The sequence below is a fragment of the Aulostomus chinensis genome, chromosome 9 (genome assembly GCF_037954235.1).
Source record: "Aulostomus chinensis isolate RoL2024-O1b breed Wild chromosome 9, RoL_Achi_v1.0, whole genome shotgun sequence".
Classification (NCBI taxonomy): Eukaryota; Metazoa; Chordata; class Actinopteri; order Syngnathiformes; family Aulostomidae; genus Aulostomus; species Aulostomus chinensis.
The window spans coordinates 25,050,892-25,075,982 of NC_141328.1; the positions used below are offsets into that span (position 1 = coordinate 25,050,892).

Sequence of the window (25,091 nt, forward strand, 5' to 3'; positions counted from 1 at the left end):
ACACCCAAACCACGCCCATTATCCCCATTTTATTGGACAATCTGTAGTCACGTCTAAACCACGCCCATATCTCACATCAAAGGACGCTGATTGGCCGAACCACTCTCGTTGAAGACACGCGCACTGAACTTGAAACCTCGCGAGATGGACTTTTGTGTCGTCTCCAAAACCAGCTACCTTCAGAGAAAGTGTGAATTTCAGGTTTGTCGCCGGTTCATTGGTCAAAAAGCAGGCGGGATTCCCGGGCGGACTAAACACGGCTTGTTTTCTTCCGGGATATGCCATTCAAAATGAACCGCCAACGACAGGTAACTCCTCGGTTCATGTTGCTCATCTCAAGTTGACAGCAGTCAGAACTGTTTACATAGCGCGTCATCAGCAGGCTACGGTGGCTGGTTTGATCCAAGAAGCCACAAGGAGTCCTGCGCTAGGGTCGGACCGAGGCTGTGCACCACAGTTCGCCCGAATAAGGGTTGTGAAAACGTCCCATGGGTGTTGACGGGGACCGGGTATGGAGGTACTCTGACGACCTAACCAGAGTGACCCGCATCTCGCCCGATAACAGCCGACAAGGCTTCAGCTGCTGGCGGAACCTAAACATATGATGTTGTGATGGGGAAAAAAAAAACCCGTGTGAGCGCGCGCGTGCTCGTGTGTGTGTTCCACAGTTTTTCTCTCTTACGTCACACACATCAAACTGACGTCCTGCAAAAATATATATACCCGACGAAATAAGAAAACGGCTTGAACAGTATTTTTTTAATTTAAAAAAAATGTATTAATAGTCTGTGATACTGTTGTACTATTGTTGTCATTGTGATTTAAAAAAAAGGTTTTTAAAAAGGCAGGGCAAATTCCACCCTCTATAAGAATATTAAAATACATATCCGAAAATATCCTCCGATTATTTCCTAAACACAAATTATATTAAAACATCCTTTAACCAATCAAGTTTTTCTTGAGCAAATTATTAGAACCAATTTAAGGCAACATTGTGGGATTATTCCCTCCACACGGGCTGAGAGAAAACATCCTGGATGATTTGAAATGTTTTACATTGTTAATCCATCATTTATATGTCACATTAAGAGGTAACAAGCAGTGTTGTGGGAAGGTTCCCCGCTAGCTTAGAGGCGGGGAGGCTAACCGTTCCGTGGCCTGACGCAGGGGGGCGTAGTTTCCCGCCAGGTGCGTTCTCCCTCCCTCCCTCACCTCGACTATCCCAGCGCTGCTGGCTGTGGCTGCTCCACCGCCTCGCCACCGTGCAGCAGCCCACTTCTTCCTCTGCTTCTTCTTCTTCTTCCTCCTCGCAGGGGGAGCTGACTTGATGCGCATAATAAAGCCTCTCCGCAAGACTCCCCATTTTTTCAACCCTTTTTCGGACCGACGCTTGTTGGATTTGGGAGGCGAGACTCGAGCCATTTTACCGGGGATGATTTAAATGTGATTCAGCACAGCAAACAACGTGGGTGTTGTGTGTGTGTGTGTGTGTGTGTGTGTGTGTGTGTGTGTGTGAGTGTGAGTGCGTGTGTGTGTTTGTGTGATGAGCGTGTGTGTGTGTGTGTGTGTGTGTGAGTGAGCGTGTGTGTGCGGGGAATTTTTTTGTTTTTGTTTTTTTTTTTATAAATGTGTGTGTGCGTGTGATGAGGAGTGGAGGAGAAGCAGCGATATGAAACGCGTGTGTTACCCGTTATCTCTGACTGACCACCGGCTCAATTTCACCTGTATGAACGACCTTGCGATTGTGACCGAAATTTGCCCAATAAGGTTTCCATGGAGGACCAATCTGTCGCTTTTTCCCTGATAGCTGAATTCTGTTGCTCTCAAGATTTTTCAAGATAAGAGGTAAGACAAAAAAACATTGTGTGTGGGTCTGTTTGTGTGTGTGTGTCTGTTTATATATATATATATATATATATATATATATTTATATATATATATATATCTGCAAATGAGCGCGCTCGGCTATTGTGCGCAAATAGAGAAATTATTTACACAGCGATATCTATGTGTTTAAATATTGATTCGATCTGGCTCACGTGTCGGCCTGTCTCGTCTGCTAAAACGAATTGGCTCATCAATTCCTAATGCCATATAATGCCATTCGATAATAATAATTGCTTTAAGCTGGAATAACGACGTGCCCTCCCAACTGCAGCAATTCCTGCACTGTATTTTTTTTTCTTTCTTTGGGGAGGGGGGTTGCACACACACACACACACACACAAACACAAACATGCGCTTTTTGCTATCTTTTCAAACAAGGAGTTGTTTGTGGCTCGGTCATGCTTTCCTTGGTCAAAGTGATGAGGACGATAGAGGTGTGTTTCTCATGAGTGGCTCCTTCTCTAGTGTGGCGCTACACTGCAGCTTCACTTGAGCTCCAGCACACTGATATAAAAGAGGCCAACATGTTTTAGGGCCAGATCAGTCTTAGGTGCACCCACTGAACAACATGGAGCCATAGGTGTGGGATATTCTAGTGATATTGCTAACCCCCTAAATATGTCTTATTAAAAAAAACCTTTCAATGAACCTTTAAAGTGCTTCTCACACACACACACACACACACACACACACACACACACACACACACATACAGACACTCAATCCTTGCAACATTCAGCAGGTAATTGCACAGTGGTATGCTACAGTGTCAGCTGAAATATCTGTGATGAATGCAGCTCAGTCCTTCAAAGTAAGTACACTCCCACTCCTCCAGCTGGGCTATTTGTTCAACCAGCATGTTTCTTGGAGATTGCTTACTTTGAGGCTCGGAGTGTGATGGAGGTGGTGGATATCGTGATTATACATTATTTTGTTCATCCTCCTTGCTTGAGATGTGATTCACCCCGTACAGCTTTCACACCACCTTCTATCACCATCATCATCATCATCGTTAGGGATATTATTCAGCGCTAGCTCAGCTTTGTATGTATGCAGTATACATGTGAATCATCTGCTCCACACACAGTTTGACATTTTATGTTTAATAATGATTTATGGGAGCGTGTGTTGAGGAGAAAAAAAAGGAAAGAAACACATGGCAATAGAGTGTGATGGTGCCATCCCTGACAAACCCCCCATTACAAATGCAAGCCATAATATGCTAAGTCGACAGTAGTGTAATACCCACTGTACCCTCCACACAGGCACACACACACACACACACACACACACACACTCACCAATCCTCAGTCCTGAGGTGCCAGCACTTTGCACAACGTGGGCCTATCACTGAGGTATGGCATGCAGGTCTCTTTTTGAGAGCAAGCGTACAAATCCAATTTTGCAGACTTTGGAGGGGGGAAGAAAAAGGACCAAGCACACATGAAAGGTAGGGAAGAAAATCCCGGCTGAGACCCCACATGTCTGATTTGACATCCAGGCAGCTGACAAACAATTAGACTCTCTATAAGTAGCGCTGTGAACCAGGCTCTCCCTGGGATTAGGCCACAAATGAGCCACACATCACGGCTTATGTCTTCTAAATGGCATGAGAGTGAATGAGTGTGTATGTGTGGAGGCAGGGTGTTGTAGGTGGTGAGTGTGGTGTGTAGGTGTGTGTGTGGGTTGTGTGACATTTAGCAGATTGGTGTCGATATCTGTCTCTGCCTGTAATATATTTTGAACACCTCTTGAAGAGAATTTGAGTGTGTGTGTATATATATCTTCATGCAGGTGCAGATCTTATGCATGCATGAGTTTGTGTGTGTGTGTGTGTGTGTGTTACTGCACACCTAAAGGCTGTGTGGTGTTGCCAGTTCTCTGTTGTGTGTATGTTTGACATTTCATAATTGCATCATTATTCGTTCAGGCTCCTCCTGCAAGAAGTGAGTGCATCGCAATTTGCAACACATGCTACAAGCAGACAGACACTTGTCCTTGATTATGGACCTGGGTGGAATGGCTTCCTCGTCAGGCTGTCTCAATTCACCCCAGCATGTGGGGAGACACATGCTGCTGTGGGTGAATCTAATTGATTGGATGGCACCCAATTCCCAGGTCCAAGTCTCCTCAGGCAGCCAGAGAGAGAGAGAAAGAGAATCCGTCCAAGTGAAGGATGAGCTCAGGCGTTGGTCGCTCCTCTAATAGATTGGCATGGGTTTCCTCCAATACGCCTCTGGTATCACTCTCAGACACCTCTGGGTGCAAGATGACCACACCGTGGAGCAGAGTGACACTGTGAATCTCTCGCTGGTTTGGAAATGTGAGAATTGGTCGAGGAAACGAGATATTCTACATCAGATGTTGTGGGTATGGGTTTGCTGAGTTTGGTATTTCACAGTGAAATTCTTGTTCCAGCAGGTCAAGCTCCCCTCTCTCCGAGATCACGAGAGCCATTTCAAAGCTTATTGGATGAAAGTCTCATTTGCCCTTGGCTGCCAAAGATGACGTTGCCATGGAAACAGCTTCTACTGTTATCAATCATCAACTGTCTAGCAGGTAAACCACCTCTTTATAAGAGTAATGATTGCTCCTTGTTTGGACATTTACAGTTACAGCAGGATGATAGCTGAAGAGATGAAAATGATGTCAGTGTCAGAGATGATGGGGTAGCCCAGGTTGGAAGAAAAACTCTTTAGTATTGATGTCCACACAAACAAATCTCTTTACCTCTGATTCTAATCTGGCAAGGAGAGATTTGCTTTGGTTTCCCTGCTTTTTTTTTCTCATTAGAAAATTTTAATAATTCTGTATTACACATTTGCAGCGTAGGTTCCAAAACTCTTATGATTTCTTTATTTTTTGGTTTAATTGAGAAGCACAACACATGTAGTAACTATTATGTCTAATTAAAATCCAACCTTTGCAATGTATAAGGGACGTCTATGGCTAAATTGCAGTCCCCAGGCCTAGTTTGGCTTTTTGGGAAATTAAAGGCATGATATAACACTCTAAAATTGACTCAAAAACTAGAAAATACATTACCCAGAGACCCAGAGACGGAAGTACGTAAAAACAGGTAGCTTTCAGCTCAGGATCCCTGAAATAAAGGTGTCGTAACCCCTACTGTCCTCAGAGGTGGTTAAACTATGAAAACACTGAACACACACACACTCACAGGCTTGTCAACACAGCCAAATTTGAGTTAATTTTGAATGGTAATTTCTGGTAGTTTCTATCTATAGAAACAATTAAGACCTCTTTGGCAATATTGAAATCATATTTTGATTTATTGAAATAATCTTGCGCCCCTGATCTGTGTCCCACACCCTTGAGTTTGACTGTCCTCTAAACTGTCTTTGCCCTGTTAAACTTCACCCTCCCCCTTAAAAGTTTAAATTGGATTCTTCTCCTTTCATACACGTCATTTACTTTGGAGTATATGTAGGTGCCTGTGGGATGTCTGTCTTCAAACACCAGCACTCCCTTCCATTGTTGTTGGACGTCAATGATACGATTCATGGTCCCTCATTGGCCACCATCAGAAAATATATGTTAAATGTCAAATTTAGTGGAAATTAAACATAAAACATTTTAATATCGTGTCAGCGCGACACTTTTGAGGACATGAGTTGCTCAAATGGCTTCGCAATTCCATTTCATTCATTTATTTGAAACTTTGGAACACCCTATGGGAGTCATTTTCAATGTTTGATCATACCCAGCCCCCCATTTTGAAAAGTGCATCCCTGTGAGGCCCAAATATCCATTAGACGCCAGAAGAACAGAGAATTATGGAGGCTAGGTTCTATCAGAATGGCACATTTTTCTGCCTTTATGTTCAGTGTGTCACTTTTCCTCTGACAGATTGCCTGGACAGTGGGTCGTACCATGGTCCGAGATGGAGGATGGAACCGGGGGACTTGTTTATTCCTATGGATTCCATAGAGGAAGAGGCCACTCTGACGTGTGATGCTAAGGGTACCCCACCTCCTCAGTACAGGTAAAAGATTTAAATCTATTTATGTTTTACACTTTTGTGTGTGTGTGTGTGTGTGTGGGGGGGGGGGGGGGTGATTTGTCTTTTTAACCAAAAAGAAGCCAAGAAGAAGCCCTTAGTCTGTTAAAAGTAGGTTGTAAAAACTGAATATGCGCAACAAACTGAGAAGACCCTTTGTAATCTATCCTAATAACAACTGTCACAACACATCATCATTAAACTACATTTGTGTTCTTTGCACATAAGAATAATTTACAAGATAAATGTCATACCAGACACGCCGCTTCACAGGGAACCTTTCGTGTTGATAAGCAACAAAGACGAAAGACCCAAGTTCAGACTTTTCATTCTCAAAGAAATCTAAACCAAGAGCATAAAAGAAATGGAGTCCAACAAGACAAAACCCAAACAGGAGTTTCCAAAGCGTGCTGTTCAAACACAGGAATCCATATCTAATTCATGGAAATAAAGGAAGTCCAAGAAGGCTGGCAGAAAGGCAGGCAGGTACTAGAAACAGTGTTAAGAAACTGGAACACGCTGGAACAATCAAACACTAACCACAATATAACACAGAAAATGTCCATGCAGGGAGCAAGGCAGAAGCAGCCATGTTTTCCTTCTCTCGTGTCTCCTGGGTCCCTTTTAATGGTGCTACATGTAGGTGATATAGTGTTAAGGCAAGCTTTTACCAATGACTCCACATGTTCCTCCACTATATTTTATTAGGCGGTCAATATTGCTGGAAAACCTTGGCTAATGGGAGGTCACTTCATCAATGCAGGAAACATAACTGTTTCCATTTGGGTGCCCAGGTAGTGGGCGGAGCTCCCCAGAGTGGAAGAAGGGGCGGAGCAGAACAGGACAGGTTGGTAGGGTGAACTGGAGATGGACTGAGGAAATGCAGCATTTTTTTTATAAAAACAGTATATTCTTTGCTGCAAATCCTTTAATACAAATATAGATATATTTAATATTATACAAATATTTTTATTGTTTCTGCTTGGTCATACAAAGCCCGCGTCACTCTCAGTAAATAAGGATTTGTCCATTCCAGGTTTATATTTTTCATTTAAGTTTGTGAGGGTGTCTGCTCCTCTATTTATTTTCTCTAAATTAGAATCAAATAGCGCTGGCATACACACACTCAGTGCAGTGATGTCATTATGGCTCCGCTAATTCCTATTGACTAACACCGCCACCAATCTGTGTCTTGTCTCACCAGATAGTATCTCAGTGACACACGTGTAGCATCTTAATGATCGTCTCCTCTTATAAAACGCCATGAGACCAACGCAGTTGCGAGACACCAGTTGTCACCAACAGGCACTGATTACAAGTGTCTTTGGCATTCAACAATGGAATTACTGCAGCACAGATGAGCTGCATGATAGCAGAGTGGAGTACGTCGGCTCATTATTTCAGGCTTTTCACATTCCTCGCCTAAGACCAGGTATCTCGATGTCATGATTAAAGGTGAGATGAGCGTGTTTAACGTGGTGTCTTGTCTGACTGGCTGTGCGAGGCTTCGTATGCCCTCAGCACCTTTCTGCCTCCTCTCTTGAAGTGTAAATGGGCTCACACTGCTCCCTCGCCCTTCCTCTCTTTTCCTTTCTTCTGTCAGTCCTGTCACTCATTCAAAGAGAGATTTCCATCTTATGCACACTGTAGCAGCATAACTCATAGAGGAAAATCCACTACAGTATAGAAATGTGTCTACTCCACCTTTAGCCATGAAAATGATGCAATAGGAGATTTGAATTTTAAGCAGACGTTGACACAACTAACCTTAACTTGACCTGAGGTTTGAGGCTGGTTGCAGCATCATGTGGAATACCCAAGCTGCTCTCTGGTCAGATGGTCAGACATCGCAAGCAGAGTAATTCAGTTTGGAGTCGTTATTCAATCGTCTGCCCAATGTTCAGGGCGCCGCTGAACAGCAGAGGCACTTCAGAGTAGGTCAGAAAGAGGTGAAAATGGTGACTCAGTGATAAAAAGCTGAATGTATGTGAGCCGACAGACACCGAAACACACACAGGCATGTGATTTTGGATCACACCCGCAGCTCCTCATAGGGTACAGCCTCAAGAAGTTGGAGCGTTTACATAAAAACGCACAGCATCCACCCAAGTGTCCAGAATCATCCAGTAAGCATTCATCGACATTCAGTAGATTTATTCTTTGAGGAATTATTTGGAAGGTTAGGCTATAAAGCTTCTGGGAAGTTGTCCATTATGGCCCCCACATCTTTAATTTCCACATTTAAGCAAAGCAGAATGGAAGAACGTGGCTGCAGCTGAGAAACTGTTATTTTACACCCTTTGAGAAAACCAAGGGAACATTCTTGAATGTGCTCTGTCCCTGAACCCGGTGGTCCATCCTTTAGTAGCATTTAAAAAGTGTTATTGAGGAAGAGAAAGGGAGCCTGTTTTTACCCGAATAATGGGACTTGTTCAAATCAATAAATTAGTCTTCTGTTTGAAGGGTTCTTATTTATTTGAGAGCACAATTCGAACCTGCTGTGCAAAGAAATTAAATTTTTAAAAATTCCTATGCCTGCAAAGTGTGAGAAGAATGTAATGGAAGGTGAAAAGAAGTGTGAAAGGTACCCCTGTCACATCAGCCCACTGTTGCCAAATGCTAATGTTTAGTCGTAATGAGGAGTCAAAGGTGGAATAATGTCACATTATGTAAATATAATGTGACAGATAAGAGGTGATTATGGTTAAGACTGATGATAATATCGAGGATGTCTTCCAAAACCTTTGTCTTCTAAATAGCAGAGGACAGCATTGTGTATGATACTCTAAGATTAAACTTTAATGATCCCTGTGGGGAAAAATGAGATAGTTGCAGCAGCAAGTAGTGATGCTTGAAAAATAGATGAAGAAACGAATAAAAATACACGAGTACTATATCAATAAAACATTTGCATCACGTTTGTTATATAACAGACAACTGATAAGAATGTACATTAACTGAGATTTATTGTTTCGATGGGACAAAGAAGTTTAAAACAACATGAAGCTTGTAGAATTTGATAAGTGGAGGCGTGAGAAAATCGATAAGTGTGTGGTGCAATGTGACGAGACTGTGCTGCTGCGGGGAGAAAACAAAGATACTACAGAGGCCACTCAAATCCTCATCAGTGTATGGTTTTAACAGACACATTTATTAACTGTCCTCTCACTTTAGAAAACTACTTCTTTGTGTGTGTTTGTCAGGAAGGCTGACAGAATGAATGGTACAATTCAAAGTGTGAATTCCCCAACACCAGAGCAAATAATAGCATATATGCAGTAGTCATACTTGGTGTGAGTTTCTGCTGGGAGTTGTGCCTATCAGCACATTGTTTGGTAGAAAGGAATAGATAAAGCATTTTGCCAGGGACTGATGGTGTCTTTGCCCTCACAGATGGTCATTGAATGGGACTTTCATAAATCTGGGCTTGGATCGTCGGCGGCGTCTGTCTGGGGGCAACCTCATTATAAGCAGTCTGGACCGCTACCAGGATGTAGGGGTGTACCAGTGTATGGCCTACAACACTGTAGGAGCCATCCTCAGCAGGAGAGCAAGTCTGCAGTTTGCATGTAAGTTTCGGTTGTTCAAATCACACTTCATTAAAAAAAGAAGTCATCAAACTATAGCTACATATGTGAAGAACTGGGTGGGCAAGTATGTGAAATATTTATCGGAGTGCTACAGTCGAAGCTGCATTGTTCAAGAAACATGGGAGCTGTTGGAGTGTGGCGACTGGTCTTTACTTATCACTTGCTGAGCTTGATCAAACGTCAATTGCGTTCCAGTGGATGGTTTGGGACAAAGCAATCCATCAAATTGCCAGCGTTTGACGAATATCTTAATTAAAAAGGTTGAGTAAAGCCTAAAAAAAAAACAAATAGTACGCTGTTGTAATAGAAAAAAGATAATGCAAATGAACGCTTATAAACGTGCAAACATTGCTACACTGGTTGTTAACCCTCTAAAAAATATGTGTGACCGAATATAAATTTCTTTCACATCACATACGGAGGAAATCAGCAGACATCCAGTCGTTTATTTTCAAGCAGATCGCAATAAAAAAACATCTTTTTCACACTATCTGGTCTCTAGCTGTGCAGATATTTTGTGTTTTATTCGACAAGCTTTTAAAACATGTTCCCCTCAGATTCATGACGCACAACAAATGTGAAAAAAATTACTCTTAAAAAAGCTCAGCAGCCTGCAGAAATACTGTTACGGTAACAGCTTCTTACAATACACAATTAAGACTGCTCACTGTTAAGAGGCTTACCTGTTTTTTTTTCTTTCTTTTTTTTTAACTGAAGAGGAAATTAGTTTTCCACTGAAAAGCAATTGCAGCAAAGTCCATGGATTATAACCTGGACATATTTGCAAGGCAAGATGCCATTCAAGTAGGAAAATGTGAATTTTTTTTTATCCTGACTACAAAAAACATTTTGCAAGCATTTTGTAGTTGGTTGTAACTATCTTTAGATCACATAATGTGGTTTGGAGTTTGGGCGGCACGGTGGTGCAGTGGTCAGCACTGTCACCTCACAGCAAGAAGGTTCCGGGTTCCAGTCCCGGCTGGAGCGCGGGATCTTTCTGTGTGGAGTCTCCATGTTCTCCCTGTTCCTGTGTGGGTTCTCTCTGGTACTCCAGCTTCCTCCCACAGTCCAAAGACATCAAGAGGGGACGTGTCTGATTGATACTCTAAATTGACTGTAAATTGACATGGATGGATGGTTTGAAGTTTTTTACTTGAGGGAAAATTAGATGCAACACAGAAGGATGAAGAAGAGGTTTTTATTGTAGTGTTGCAGGACTCTATTATCGATGACCTAAACTGGAAGTTACTTGATATTATTGTATGCCAGTGGCATTTCTGAATTGGTTTTTAGTCAAATACCAGAAAACAAGGGCCCGTGGTTAACACTTGTGGTTTGTTGAATATTTTGCTCATTCGTAGCATAACGTGAGATTGGTGCAACTGCATTTTTGTCTGAAAATCTTAAAAGTGGTGTTCATTCCTGCAGATTATTTTGCTGTACAAAAAAGTCCCATGAACTTTTTTTTGCTACAGAGTTAATTTTTATTATAGATCAAAATCCAATCTAAAAATCCCCTTGGCTGTTGATTGAGGGACCCACGGTGATGCTAATATCTGGTTTAGCTTACAGAAATATCCTATTCCTGTAGCACTCTATTGCATGAAGAACTTAAAATGGAAATATTATTGTGTGTTTTTAACTTTTCATTGTGCGTATGGCTGTGGTTTTGGTTTCTCACACTGTTTTCATAAATGTAACAGGAGTCATAACCTTCATGAATGTCAAGAAATGTAATATATCATCAGGTCCTGCACTCTATTTTGGTTTGTACATTATTTACACAACCCTGTGTATATGTGTGTACAAACTCTTTCCCTCTCTGTGTGTCTCTCTCTGTCTCTCTCACTCTCCAGAATTGTAGTAGTGCAATTCTCCTGACAATTTCCTTATGGGCTTGTGTCAGTGTCTAGCTGAAAGCTTTTACTCTGCTCCACTCTGATATGTGAGATCCCGCGGTGATCCATCTTTTCATTTTTTCCACCAGACTTAGATCATTTCAAAGTCCACACCAGAAGTGCAGTGTCAGTCCGAGAGGGACAAGGAGTGGTGTTGCTTTGTGGAACACCCACTTCCTCAGGAGGTAAATCTACAAACCACTTTTGTCTGTTTTTTGACAAGATTTAAAAAAAAAAAAAAAAAAAACGAATAAATGGATTCAGTCTCACGTTGCACTCGTGGTGTTTGTCTTCCTTCGTCTTCCAGACCTTACATATGCGTGGGTCTTCAACGAGTACCCTTACTTCGTTCAGCAAGACAATCGACGCTTCGTCTCTCAGCAGACAGGAAACCTTTACATCGCCAAGGTGGAGCCCTCCGATGTGGGCAACTACACCTGCGTGGTGATGAACAGCATCACAAAGGGCAAAGTTCACAGCTCACCTACATCTCTGATCCTCAGGACAGACGGTAAGACCCACTTTAGGGTCCATGATGTGATGAATATGCCTTTCAGCTGTATTAAGGGGCTTTCCTTTCAAGGTAGCTTTAATCATCATGCTAGCAGGAGTGCTCTTTGTCCTGGCGTGCAGCAGTTGAGTTTAGTCACCAATAGCTAATGCCTGTAAATAAATAGTTGTTCTTCTATGTAGGCCAGCAAACAAAAGCACCCAAATCTCTTCTTTGCTGACTTAGCTTCCTTATAATTCGCATTCCCTTTAAAAGCTTTCCCTACGCTTTCACATGGTTGTTATGTTGTGTGCTTTCATAGAAAGAGTGAATAAAGATTGCCTTTGAAATGAATTAAACATAAGTCCTACGTCATCGGACCATTACTTTGAGTGTTCTGGACGCTCCACCAGTAAGTTTCCACTCATTGTACTGTACATGTAGCTGCATACATTTAAATTCCATCACATCACTTTTCTATTCTGGTCTTGACTCAGAAAACAAGATTTCCAACATACTCTGTCAATTCTGGCAAGTAGCGATTTGAATTATTCCTCGCCGGTGTTCCTCAGCTCTGTTGTGACTGCACACTAACGTGATGTACGACGTGGCGCTCGCCCATGAGAGAATGTTTGCTCATGTGTCTTTTATTTCTCTTCTGTTAGTTTTACAGTGCTATTGTTTGGTCCATAATGCAAGCCATATTGCTTGTAAGTCATGAATAATGGAAGACTGAGTTCTGGTGTTTGCTCTTCATAGGAGTGATGGGTGAATACGAGCCGAAAATAGAAGTTAATTTTCCAGACAATGTACCCGCCGCAAAAGGATCAACAGTTACGCTGGAGTGTTTCGCTCTCGGGAAGTAAGCTGGATTCCTTGAAGCATGTTTTCAATCTTCTGCTGTCTTTCATCCCAGATGAGGAACCTCAGGATTCCTATATAGTAAAGTTACTGTGCCAATTATGTTTCTTAGAATGCGGCATCGAGCCTCGATTGGTCTGAAAGCATGTGAGTCGGGTTATTTTGTTGTTGGATTGGGTTAATTCGAACCCATTCTTCAAAGTGGAAAATAAGCCTTAAGCTCCATCAAACACTTTATTGCAGGACTATTACCGACACACCTATATCCTGAGCGACAGTTTTAAGCGTTCAAAGGAACTTAAATCACTTTCTGTGCCGTCTGTTCCAGCCCTGTCCCAGAGATCACTTGGAAGAGAGCTAATGGAGTTCCCTTCCCCAGCAAAGTCAAAATGAAGTACGCCAACGCCGTCCTAGAGATCCCTAGCTTCCAGCAGGACGACACAGGAGGATACGAGTGCGTGGCGGAGAACAAGATGGGCAAGAACACCGCCACTGGCCGACTGGCGTTTTACGGTACACTTCAGCTTGCTAAGAAAACAAAATGATTAATATGTATTTTTGTCAGATGTTGACAACAAATTCACTCTGCTCTGGAAGGCCGTTTATAAGTCATTGGAGTATATACCGGAGTGAGATATTATTTGCTAATTTTCCCACAGCTCATTGTTACATGCACAGCTGTGACAACGTACCAGCCTCTCTGATAATAATAATAAGCGCTGCTGGTTTTAATTTTACTGCCGTTATTACATTTTTTTCGCTTCTCGTCTTGCTTCAGCAGCTGTTTTTTTCCTGTGAATTTGTGAGACAAGGGAAGAAGAAGAAAAAAATCACATTTGTGAAATTAGACATGACACTATGTACAGTGCTTGCAAAGTGAGATGACACAACATTCTACCCATGAAAATGCCAGAGAAGATGTAAATATGTTCGAGGTTAAGATGCGGGGATTAGCGAGCTGGATGGAGAAGGCGCCAGGAAGGGTGTTTGTGATACGGAGAATTAAGGTCACAGGTGTGGGTGAGTGGTGAATCTCCTCGTGTGCTTCAGCCATCACGAGAGCTTCCTGCTTTGTGTGCTAATCTGGAGTTGTCACAGGCTGCTGCTGCTGCTGCTGCTGCTGCTGCTGCTGCTGCTGACAAGTCTAAGTGATGAAATTGAGTGATACCCTTTATTCACGCTTCACTCTTCTATCGTCTTGAAAGACAAACCCCCCCTCTCCGAACACTTAATGATTTCCACAGGATTCCAAGTGTCAATCTACGCATGCTCTCCTTTGAACTATTCAGAATTTAATGAGATAATTCAGCTCCGTCAGAGTCGGCTCCTCACTGGGGTGCATTTGTGTTCCCTCAGCCAAGCCTCAATGGATTCAGACCATGAAGGACACGGCCCTGGCCATAGAGGAGAGACTCTATTGGGAGTGTCGCGCCAATGGCAAACCAAAACCGTCCTACACGTGGCTGAAGAACGGCCAGCAGCTTCTCTCAGAGGTACATCACTGCCGCCGCTCTTCTACCAATGTTTCATTTCAAAGACTTAATCCTCAGATTCAGTTTGTCCTTTGATTTGAGAGGGCCCGGTGTCAAACGGATCGCTGTTTTTCCAAGTGCAATTGAGAATGGGATGAAAAGGACAGCGTAAACATGGGGCTGAGGTGTGCCAGCAATGAGACATGGATGTGAATGTCTCTTACTCTTCTCTAGCATGGCAGATTACACAGTCTTAGAGAGCGCGTCAGTGTAGTCCCCAGGAGATTGCTCCATTTCATCTGAATGGAGTCACTGGCTGTTTTTCATTATTCATGGCGCATATTTTAAACTCCTCCTGATTTTAGGGACAAGGCTTAATCTACTGTGAAATACCGTGTATAGAGAAGCACACCTCACTCCAGACCGCCAGAGAAATATGCCGGATGTAGCCGCAGAGATGTGTTTTAATTCTAGCATTTACTGATGCTCAGGGGAAGCCATATGTTTTGATAAGCTGCTGGTACTGATATTGATGGCAGTCATTGCTGTTGTTGTTATAGTTATTATCAATATTGTTATTGTGATTGTTGAAAATGCACGTTTGATTTCTATGTTTACAAATACAGGGGCCGTATTTTTTGGACGCATATCAATCAATCGATCAGTCAATCAATCGTCAAGACTTTATTTTTATAGCTCTGTTCATTAAATCAAACACGGGGTAACACAAAGTGCTTCTCACAATAAAGACAATAACAAACTATAACAACACCTGCGTCCTAGAATAAATAACAAAGTAAACACAGGGACTGATGAAACACCAAAGGGAGCATAAAAAAGAAATGATAAACTAATTAGTATTTAAAAAAAAAAACACAAATACAGATATGTTTAAAGATGAGAGAGGAACCAAAGATGAAAGGTACAGTATTAAAAGCACAGAAAGAATAAAGGTCAAAGAATTATGATTTCGTGTAATACATCACATTTGGTAAATTATAGATAAATATATTAATTATGTAAAATTTGAATAAAAAATGGCAACTAAACTTAAAAGGGAAGCTATTGAACGGAATACAGTTGTAACGAAAGGGAAAAAAAACAGGCTGACGTTATATAGTTACAGAGACGTATGACGCAACACGTGTATGCTGAAGGTATGCGACAGTATTGAATGGCTGTGAGATCACTTGAGGACACACAAAAAGAGAACATTCTTTTTTAAAAATATATTTTATTTTTGTCTTCAACACTTCAGATGAAATGTATTCCAGATAAATTATTCATCAGAACGTTTTGATGATGAATGGCGATGTCAGTCATTTCTCTGTTCGTCTGCCACTTTGCTCCAGACTGCAATATCTCAACAACTATTGAATGGTTGAACATTTACACAGACGCTCATAATGAATCCTAATGACTTTGGTGATCTCCGGAGTTTTCATCCAGTGTTGCCGGCAGGTCAAAATATTCGTCTATACAATGAAATTTCTCACCGCCTAGTGGATTTGTACATCGTGTGGTGCAGACTTTCAATGCCTCCTCTTGAACCAGGTAATCCAGTAACTTTTCAGGTCTACATTTCCATCTGTCTGATATTCCCTATCGACGATGCCTCCATCCCAATCCGTTGCTTATTAATATTTGCTGCTGAGCAAAGCAAAAGCTATCTTTAAGTCTTGAGCAATAATTGCTTTCTTTCATGCTTTCTTCACAGGATCGGATCCATGTGGAGGACGGAGTTCTGTCAGTGTCGGCGCTGACACTATCTGACGCCGGCATGTACCAGTGTGTGGCTGAGAATAAACACAGCGTCATATATTTTGCTGCTGAACTAATGGTTTTAGGTAGGCTGGCATTTATCTCCCCCTTAAATCCTCAAATCATTGTTGCCCAATCATTTTAAAGGTCGTTTCACTGTCATTCTAAAAGGTTGTCTGGATTAGCGGATAATGGGGTCAGTCAGGATGTTTTGTGGGGGTCAAACATGTTTCTCAAAAAAAAAAAAAAAACTTCTCCTGATATTCTTATTTACTTTGATGTTATGGTCAGGATGCTGGGGGAGCTACAGAATTATGAGGGCTTGAAAGTTTAAAGCCTCGATATTTTTGTTTCCTTCTCATTTTATATGGCGAAAACAGAATCGAGTGGTTTGCTGCCCATTACTAATGTTTTAAATGTCTCCGTTACGTTGTGGTTTGATGAGTTTAACAGATCAAGGTAAAGCATGCTTCAAATGCCCCGTGACATTTGCCGCCGTCTTTCACTGAAGTCAATGTACTGGGTTTTTTTTTTATTTTATTTTTTTATTTTTTTTATCAGCCTCTCCTCCAGACTTCACAGGGAATGTCCTCAGAGCTTTGCTTAAAGCCAAGGCCGGAACTACCGTCACTTTAGAGTGTAAACCGCAAGCATATCCCATCGCCAGCATTTTATGGAAGAAAGGAAACCTTCCTATCCACACCAATGACAGGTAATGACTTGACAGGTGAGAAGGCTCTTATCTCTCGATATTAAATCCCATCTCTAAACGAAAACTCCCTCTGATTAAAATAAACCGCCTAATGGCTGGACTCCCATCCAAGTCCAGCACTGATATATCTGCGTATATGTAACGATGAATTTGTATGAACTGAAGTTGGCATGTAATCCGCAGCCTCTGTTTATACGTTCCTATAGGATCACACTCTCTCCAGATGGAACGCTGAGGCTCGCCAATGTGAGCAAGTCCGATGCAGGCAGCTATACTTGCTTCGCTAGGAATAGATTTGGCATGTTGAGTACAACTGGAAGGCTCCTTGTAACAGGTAAGCTCCATGTTCAGTAGCAGAATATATGTGAGCAACACTATTTTTATTACGCCGTTTGTCTTCATGCTGGTGTTTTTGCCTATTTAAAGTGCAAGGAGCTCCCTCTGGTGGTATTGATGATATGTTTATATATATATATATATATATATATATATATATATATATATATATATATATATATAAAATGAAGAGAGAGGCAAGGAAATGTTCAGCAATTTATTTGAATTTCCAGTTGGAAAATGTTCTAACTTAGGAGGGTAACATAAAAATGCAGGTATAAGCATGCATGATGAACCATGTTAGAGGGAAATGTGGCTTTGATCAAATGACACCAAAAAATGATGATAAAGGATGGAGAGGATGCATGGCTAAAAACACTGAGGTGAGCAAGAGTGACGTGTGGTGGTTTAAGGGAGAATGACAGAGGGCAAGACACGATAGGGCTCAATAGGGAGGCGTGTTGGCGATGGAACAGTGCAATAAAACACTGCGCTCGTGACTGCAACCATAAGGAAGAGGAAAGCAGATCGTGTATTTAAAAAAAAAAAAAAACTTGCAGAAATGGAGGTGAATGGACTTCAAGTAGCTACTTCAGTCGTGCCAGTGACAAAAGAGTCAGGGACGTTCTTCGCAATGAATCCATGAAAGTATTGCATCTTACAACCAAACACAGAGCGCTGAAAGACGTTTTTTTTTTGTTTTCTTTTATTTTTGGTCAGAAAGTGAGAAGAACTAAAACCGTCCAAGTGACAGTCCTGTGTTACCCCAGTAGCCAAAGCACCAGGCACTTCGTATGGTGCCAGACAATGGCGGTATGTGAGGAGAGGGCTGTCCAAACTTGGTGGCACTTTCAACCATGTTGCGGTGAATAGTGAATAGTCCAGGATGACAGATGATACTAGAAATACACTGACTGAGTGTAGTACAAGTGGTTGGTATTATCCCATCCAGATAGAAAAGATGCTGCAGATTCGTCCAATTAGCCTGTCAGACATGGATATGGCGACCAAGCTCAGGGAGACTTTCTGTTTTCTTCTATCAGTGCAAACCAGAACTTCTGCTGAAATCAGCTCCTGGATGTAGAGAATGGGCTTGATTGGTAAAAGTGTGTTTGAGTCTGCACGCACGGCGCCAGGCTATTAGAGGTCGTCACAGTGGAGTAGCAGCTCAAATCTGTGAGTTGGCACCCGAAACGCAGCGGACTAATTACTGCATGTATCGCATTGGCTTGGCAGTGAAGAAGATGCCCAAAGAATTGTCTGGACTGGACTCATTAAAGGAGAACTATTATGCTGATTTTCCATCTCTGTATTTTATTCTGGATTTTACTTGAGTGCCTTTGCATGTTTTACCATTCCAGTTCATCTTCTGTCTGAAACAAGCTGTCAATTTAAGGCTTCCCTCTCTAGAAGCCTGCAGTCTTTGCTGGACCGGGAGTCGCCTGGTATCTCAGGAACAGTTATGTCGGCATCGATGGACAAACTCCTTCAGCCAATCAGCGTTACAAAACAAGCAAAGCCAAATCCCGTCAGAAAAATGGCAAAAAACATCTTTTTAAAAAAGAAAGTTTGCTGTTTTCTGCAACAACTACACCTACAGCTGGATCTATTGTGCAAACACCACCCCTTGTTGCTTCAAGACACACAATTTCTCAGAAGCCTTGATAGTCTTGCAAATCTAAAACCGGAGCAGAGGATCATATAAAAACATTGTAACAAGTTGATGTCAGCTTAATACTTAACCCTTAATGAGGTGAGAATGCATTGATCAGGCTGCTGTGGGCTCTGTGACAGACAGCAAGAAGCTCTTGCTTCGTTCTCGCTTTCAAAGCTTTTGGAGTTGCACGGAAAGTTCCAGGTGTTCTTAAAGGACAAAAGCTTGTCAGAGCTTTTTGGAAGGAGCTGTGTGGCTCGGCCGACTGGCATATCTGTCAGACGTTCTCTCTGCTATCAACTGCAGGGACTCTCGGTATATGATGTGCAGGATAAAATCAATGCAGTGCTGAAATAATTTGAGTTATGTAAAAATCAAAGTCAGGCAGGTGATGTTTCTGCTTTCATGGTGGGAGTCAGGGACAGCATCTTTATTCACCTTGTCTCGCTCAGGCAGGAGTTTCACAAATATATCCCAGTGGCAGCCAAAGCAAACAACTGCTTCATTAGCAGAAGCTCTGAGACGCCCAAGGACTTGACTGTTGGTTTAACAGGAGAGTTTATTAGAGTTGTCTCACCACAAAGTATTGAACTGTCAGAAGTCAGTCGATGTTGGACTTTAGGATGCAACACCACAGCAAACACCAGGCATTTTTTGGACAAGGCCAGGCGTTCCCTCTTCGCTTGTTGTCATAAAAATGAAATGCAGAAGCAGGATAGACACTGAGCCAAAGCTGAGATTGAAGCTGACCTCGACTGACACAAACAAGACTGTGTTTGCTGAAGCAGGCGCACCTTTCTCATCAGGCTGATGTAAGGTAGTCGCCTAACGTGCGTGCATGTGTGCGTGCGTCTGTGTTCCTCTTGCATTATAAGAGAGTTGCTTCAAAGAGTTCCTTGCCAGCATGTAGCTGATAATAGTGAACAATATTCTCACTCTTTGCTTCCCGCACTACGCTACAAAACAGAGACGCAGCAATGTTCGCGAACGAATGTGTCTGGGAAGCAGCAAGATCTGGTGACTTCCTGTCAAATTTAGTTTGCGCTGATGAGTACTATTAAACATTGCTGCTTTTATTTTGAAGGCAAAGTCATGACAGTGGGAGTGATTGTGATCGTAGATTGGATATGGACTTTTGACGTTTATAATATTTCCCTCGACTAATGTTATGCATTCTAAAAAATTACCGCTCGTGTTCATAATTTATTTTAGATTAGTTAAAAAAGAAGAAGAAGAAGAATGGAATACAAACAATTCAACAAACTTCCGTTCACAGCATGTGTGCAGTTCATTGCAGACCAAATGCTTTGTGTTATATTTGACGTGTAAGATTACAAGAAGCACTCAATTTAACCATTTATTATATGTAATTATTGTTTTTGTTGTGCTTCCTCAGCCTTCCACTGCAATCTTTAGAATAAGACAGTGCTTTTCTGTTCCGCAAGTAGGCTCATGGGGAAAAAAAAAACTATGTATGTGTCGCATGCTGATTTAAGTGCTCCTAAATTTTGTGCTGGCGCTCCCAAAATTTATTGGACTTCTGCCATAATGGTGGTGCTTTGAGAGCCAAGTGTTTTCTGAGGTGGAATTTGATGAAAAAAACTTTGAGAACCACTGGATTACAAACGAGAGCGACAGCACCACAAGGACTTGAGTCAATAACTGGTGTGAAGGAAACATAAACAAACATTGGGGAGTCATTATCGTTGTGGGATTTAAGTCTTTTGCTTCATTAAATTTGATATATTTTCATTTATTTATCAGAAGTTGTGTCATTTTTATAAGAAAAAGAATAGATCTAGTGCCTCGGCTGATTTTTATTGAGTTTTTTTTCCTCTCTGGCGATATTGTAGTTACAATAAAAGTTTAGAAAAAAACTGTCTTTGTTTTACTCAAAGGAGTTGAAATAATTGACTGCATCAGATGAGAGTGGAGGCAGTGAAAGTGTAACTGAGGAGGTGTTACCCCATGTTCAGATCTACATTGTCTGTTTTCTCTCCTCCACCCATCCATGCTTCAATCTTTCCGTGTTATTAACCTTTCTCAGTGGTTCCACATCCTTCCCCTTGCCCTGCAGTAACCTCTGTCTTCCCTGCCCCCTTCACCCCCCCTGATCCTTCCGCCCACAATCGCCTCCTCTTCTATATATACAGACCCACTCTCTTTGTTCTCTGCTGGACTCGCAGTGTCTTTGTGGTCCACTATTTCACTCTCATTCCTGATTATCTGGGTTTTTACTGCTTTTCTCGGACTGCTGCTGATTTGTTTGTCTGTGAACTGAGTTCTAGATCTCAAACAAAGAACCTTGTTTTGTCTCTGCCGTCTCTCTCTCTGTGGGGGTGATGGTTCTCCTTTTAGCCGTGACACTTTGCAGTGGCTTGATGGTTGAATATTCTCAACCTCCGCCGAGGAAAAAATTTGATTACCGGCATGCTTTTGTTGGTTTGTTCGAGGTGTGTCTCAAAGCTAGGGGAGAGAATTTGAATAGATTTGATCGTAACTAGTACAAGAAACATGTCATAAACCTTTGGAGATGATCTGGATCAAATTGTGGATCCTGGATCATGGAGACTCCTCTAGGTGATTGCTAAGAAACAGCTATTAGCAGTGTTTAGCTAACAGCTGCTTTCACTTAGAATTGTATAGAATTGCTTGGCTGTTGATTGTCAATCACCCCAGCATTTGAACTGGATCTGGGTCATGTTCTTCCATCCAAGTTTCTGGTTGATACAAACCATATTCTTGGGATTCTCGGCGTGTTCTACTTAAAAACAAACCTATTCATACTTCCAGGTCCCTTCCAAGGTCCCCAAATTAATTTATGTCAATTCATACAGTTCTAATAATGATTTGAAATATATTATTGAAAAACAATCACAAAAGAATTATTCTAAAGATATGAGCCCTGGACAACAGCATCCGGGTTCTCTGAGGTTTTATGCGGGTTCATGTATAAAGTTACGCCGTGTTAGTTATGTCAGCTATGTTATTATTTTAGAAATAATTATCTATATGTATGAATTATTGATTTAACTAATAATTTATTATTTTCATATTTTATCAACTTACATAGCATTTGAGCTAATACTTTCATCATACAGTATGTTTAGCTCAATATTTTACTCAACTGAAAATACACTTCATCAGGGAGAGAAACTGATCCGTATGAACGAACCAGATGTTTTGTAACATTATATGTTGTGATGATTCCGTGCTGATATTCCGTGGGGGACGGCGAGTGCTCTCTTATTAATGTGCTTAACGCTATTGTCTGCCACGGTTCACAGCCAAGGGTCATGATTTTTTTTTTTTTTTTTAAATTTTTAATTACTGGATTATTTTTCACATCTATAATACAGTCAGTGACACGGAACTGTGACCCAGACATTGATTATTAGGCTGCTAGCTGTAGAACTGAGGTGACACTCCTCACGTGTTGTTTTTTTTTTTTTTAATACCGTGAAAGTATAAGGTTTGATGTTAAAGAGCAAATCCTCTTTATTTTCGTTTTCTTTTCTTTTATATATATACATATATATATATATACATTCTTTATTTGATTCCAGCAGATTTGTTATCTTGACTTTTGAAGCACAGTTCCAAATGATGGCTGTGGGAGACTTTGTTGCAGTGGCCCTCATTTTGTTCTGGATTCAGGGAGCAGCCTATTACATGAACATTTATCTGATCTGCAGAGTATTGTAATTGCTATCAGGATTTCAGAAGATTACTCCTGCCGTGTCAGCCTGTATTAGGCCGTTTTAGTAGTGGCAGGCTGCCTGATATCACATTATTCGACGAAGTATTTCCTGAAACCTGTCTTTGAATAGATAATACTGCTCCGACTCTACTGTGCGACAGAGCTTGTTTTTGCACTCCAGCTGGTGCTGTTTCACCCGTGTGTGTGTGTGTGTGTGTGTGTGTGTGTGTTTGTGTGTGTGTGTGTGTGTTTTTTCTCCACCCTTTTTTTTTTTTTTAAACAAAGTGCTGCTCATTTCTTTGCAATTAAAATGTCCCATGTTCTATGTGAGATTGGCTGCCTCCCCGTCTGAAACGACTCCCCCTCACAATGTGTTTTCATCTGGACCAGATCCAACCAGAATCACCCAGGGGCCCGCGGACATGGAAATTATAGTGGGCGAGAGCATCGTGTTACCCTGCCAGGTCACCAGTGATCCTGTCCTTGACGTTTCCTTCTCTTGGGCCTTCAACGGACAGCTCATTGCCAAGGGTGACGGTCACTTTGAGCTAGTGGGAGGGGTGAGTGACCCGCAGTCATACTTCTTCGGAATGTGCGAATGGGCAGTTGGCACCTCTTCCCATCCTGCTTCACTTCATCCCCGCCCATAGTTAGAAGAGGCAGCTTGTGCTCTGACATCACGGAGATTTACCGCGGCTACTAGTATCGCCGTAATTGGTGTGATAGCGTCCTTTTGCAGTTCTTAAACTATTCTGGAAGGTTGCTGTGAAGGAAGGGAGGGAAGTCATTAAGTCATTCAAGTCCTCCAATTGTGCTTCCGTGAATTGAAATGTGGTGATTATGTCAAAATACACAGAATCATCGCCAAGCTAATGTGTTAGTTGCTCCGACTCTCAGACAGGTTGTCATCTTTTTGTCTAAACTTCATCTACTCAAGCTCAGACTTGTGAAGAAATGTGTTTCGTAATACTTTGGCTGGTCTTGAATTCTTTTTTTTTTTCAGATCTGACTTTGACATAGCCTGCTGCTCATAACAGAGAGGGGATACACATAATTAAAGGTGTCTTTAAAAGGAATAAGAGCATGGCAGAGCCCCAAATGACAATACACTCTCAGAACACCCTCACACTCTTCAAGATTAACCATTCTTCGTGTGTGTCTGACTGAAAACAGTCTTATCTGAAGACTCCTTCCCCAGAAATGCTTGAATTTTCTCCAGTCCAAAGAGATTATCAACTTAACTTTGCTGCTTCAAGGAATTTAATTTCCATAATTAAACCGTGTTGGCTCTACTGCCACATTCCCCTGCCAATGCCAATAGAACGATTTCACCGCTAATTTACCATTTGCTGCTTTCGGGTGTCCTCTTAGATCAGAATCTAGGGGTGCTTTTTTCCTCTTGCTTGCCGTCTCTCTCTCTCTCTCTCTCTCTCTCTCTCTCTCTCTCTTTCTCTTCCTCTCTCTCTGATCGAGCAAAACCCATCTGCTTAACTCAATAGTAAAAGCTTATTTGTGTAATTTCTCGCAACAGGTTTTTGCAAAAAGCGAGCGAAATAGCAGCAGCCTTGTCAAACATAAAAACTCCATTAACTGCAAACCTTTTTTTGGGGGGGGGGGGGGGGTGGGGGTAAATTTCTGGCTTTGATCCCTTTCATTTGAGCTTATCTTCGATAGCTGTATGTGACTGTCTGATTTAGAAATCGGCATTATGTTCTCTGACTGCCTCAACCGTGGAGATGTGTGTAAAATATGTATAATATCTTTTTAAATACAAGCTTGAGTTTTCCTCCCCAAAGTCTGAGCTAACCTCTATTTACTCCACCTTATATATGCGCCAATACATCCCTTAATAAGCTGTCAGCCACTCTGATATCTTTCATGCTACATAAAGCTTTCTTTTCCTACTTGGTAGAGAACAGCAGGAGATCTGATGATCAGGAACATTCAGCTTTACCATGCCGGCAAATATATCTGCGTGGTGGACACGGACGTGGAGAGCCTGTCAGCCGTGGCTGTATTGATTGTGAAAGGTAAGCACTCTCCACTCTGAAGCCACTAATTAAACCAGAGCTTACAGCGCAGGATGCCTTTGGGGTTCCCCCTTTTGAAACATAAGTGAAGACAATTCTTATTTTTCGGTCATTATTTGTAGTTTTTCTTTTTGTTCTCGCCACACCTTTTTCTTAGATGCATTTTTTCAGCACGTGTTTTTTTTGTTGTCATTATCATTATTTCTAAGGATGTACAATAATATCAGTGCGTCATGGGTATCTGCAGAACAGTGAACAGTGAGCTTCTCCAAATGATCTTGAAGTAAACGTGAAAGAAGTGACACTTTCAAATTCAACTTGTTCACATTTGTTTTGCTGTCTGAGCAAAGTGTTACTATCATCAACAAAAGTTGTTTTTATGCAGATAATATTAGCTTAGGCAAAAATCAGCCATGGCTCGGATCAATTTATTTTTTTATTGATTCATTTGAAATAATCAATTGAAAGAATAGCAGGATAGCAGATATCGTCGAAAAAAAATCCAATAATGTGCATCCTTATTTATTGTTATGATTACAATAATATTTATTGTTGTTATTTTCTTCTGTATTTTGATTCGTTTTATTATTCAAACCTGTCGAGTACTGACACACAATAAACTGTCAGCTTTATACTTTACATAACAGTACTACTACTAATAACACTGATCATTTAAAAATCG

The 25,091-nt window shown here is 41.5% G+C and overlaps 1 protein-coding gene across 2 annotated transcripts in view; it reads left to right on the forward strand.

Annotated features, from left to right (window-relative positions):
* Positions 1 to 438: 438 nt before the first annotated feature.
* Positions 439 to 25,091, forward strand: part of cntn3a.2 (contactin 3a, tandem duplicate 2) — a 40,270-nt gene continuing 15,617 nt past the window's right edge. The window contains exons 1-15 of one of the 2 annotated variants that reach the window (XM_086214511.1): positions 439 to 1,465; positions 1,808 to 1,845; positions 4,309 to 4,446; positions 5,755 to 5,890; positions 9,299 to 9,474; positions 11,483 to 11,578; positions 11,701 to 11,904; positions 12,643 to 12,745; positions 13,073 to 13,257; positions 14,101 to 14,237; positions 15,934 to 16,063; positions 16,539 to 16,689; positions 16,896 to 17,023; positions 22,770 to 22,939; positions 24,292 to 24,409. In XM_086214511.1, coding sequence (XP_086070637.1) covers positions 4,392 to 4,446; positions 5,755 to 5,890; positions 9,299 to 9,474; positions 11,483 to 11,578; positions 11,701 to 11,904; positions 12,643 to 12,745; positions 13,073 to 13,257; positions 14,101 to 14,237; positions 15,934 to 16,063; positions 16,539 to 16,689; positions 16,896 to 17,023; positions 22,770 to 22,939; positions 24,292 to 24,409 — 1,789 coding nt within the window. In that variant the 5' untranslated portion in view covers positions 439 to 1,465; positions 1,808 to 1,845; positions 4,309 to 4,391. The other variant, XM_086214510.1, reaches the window with a different exon arrangement.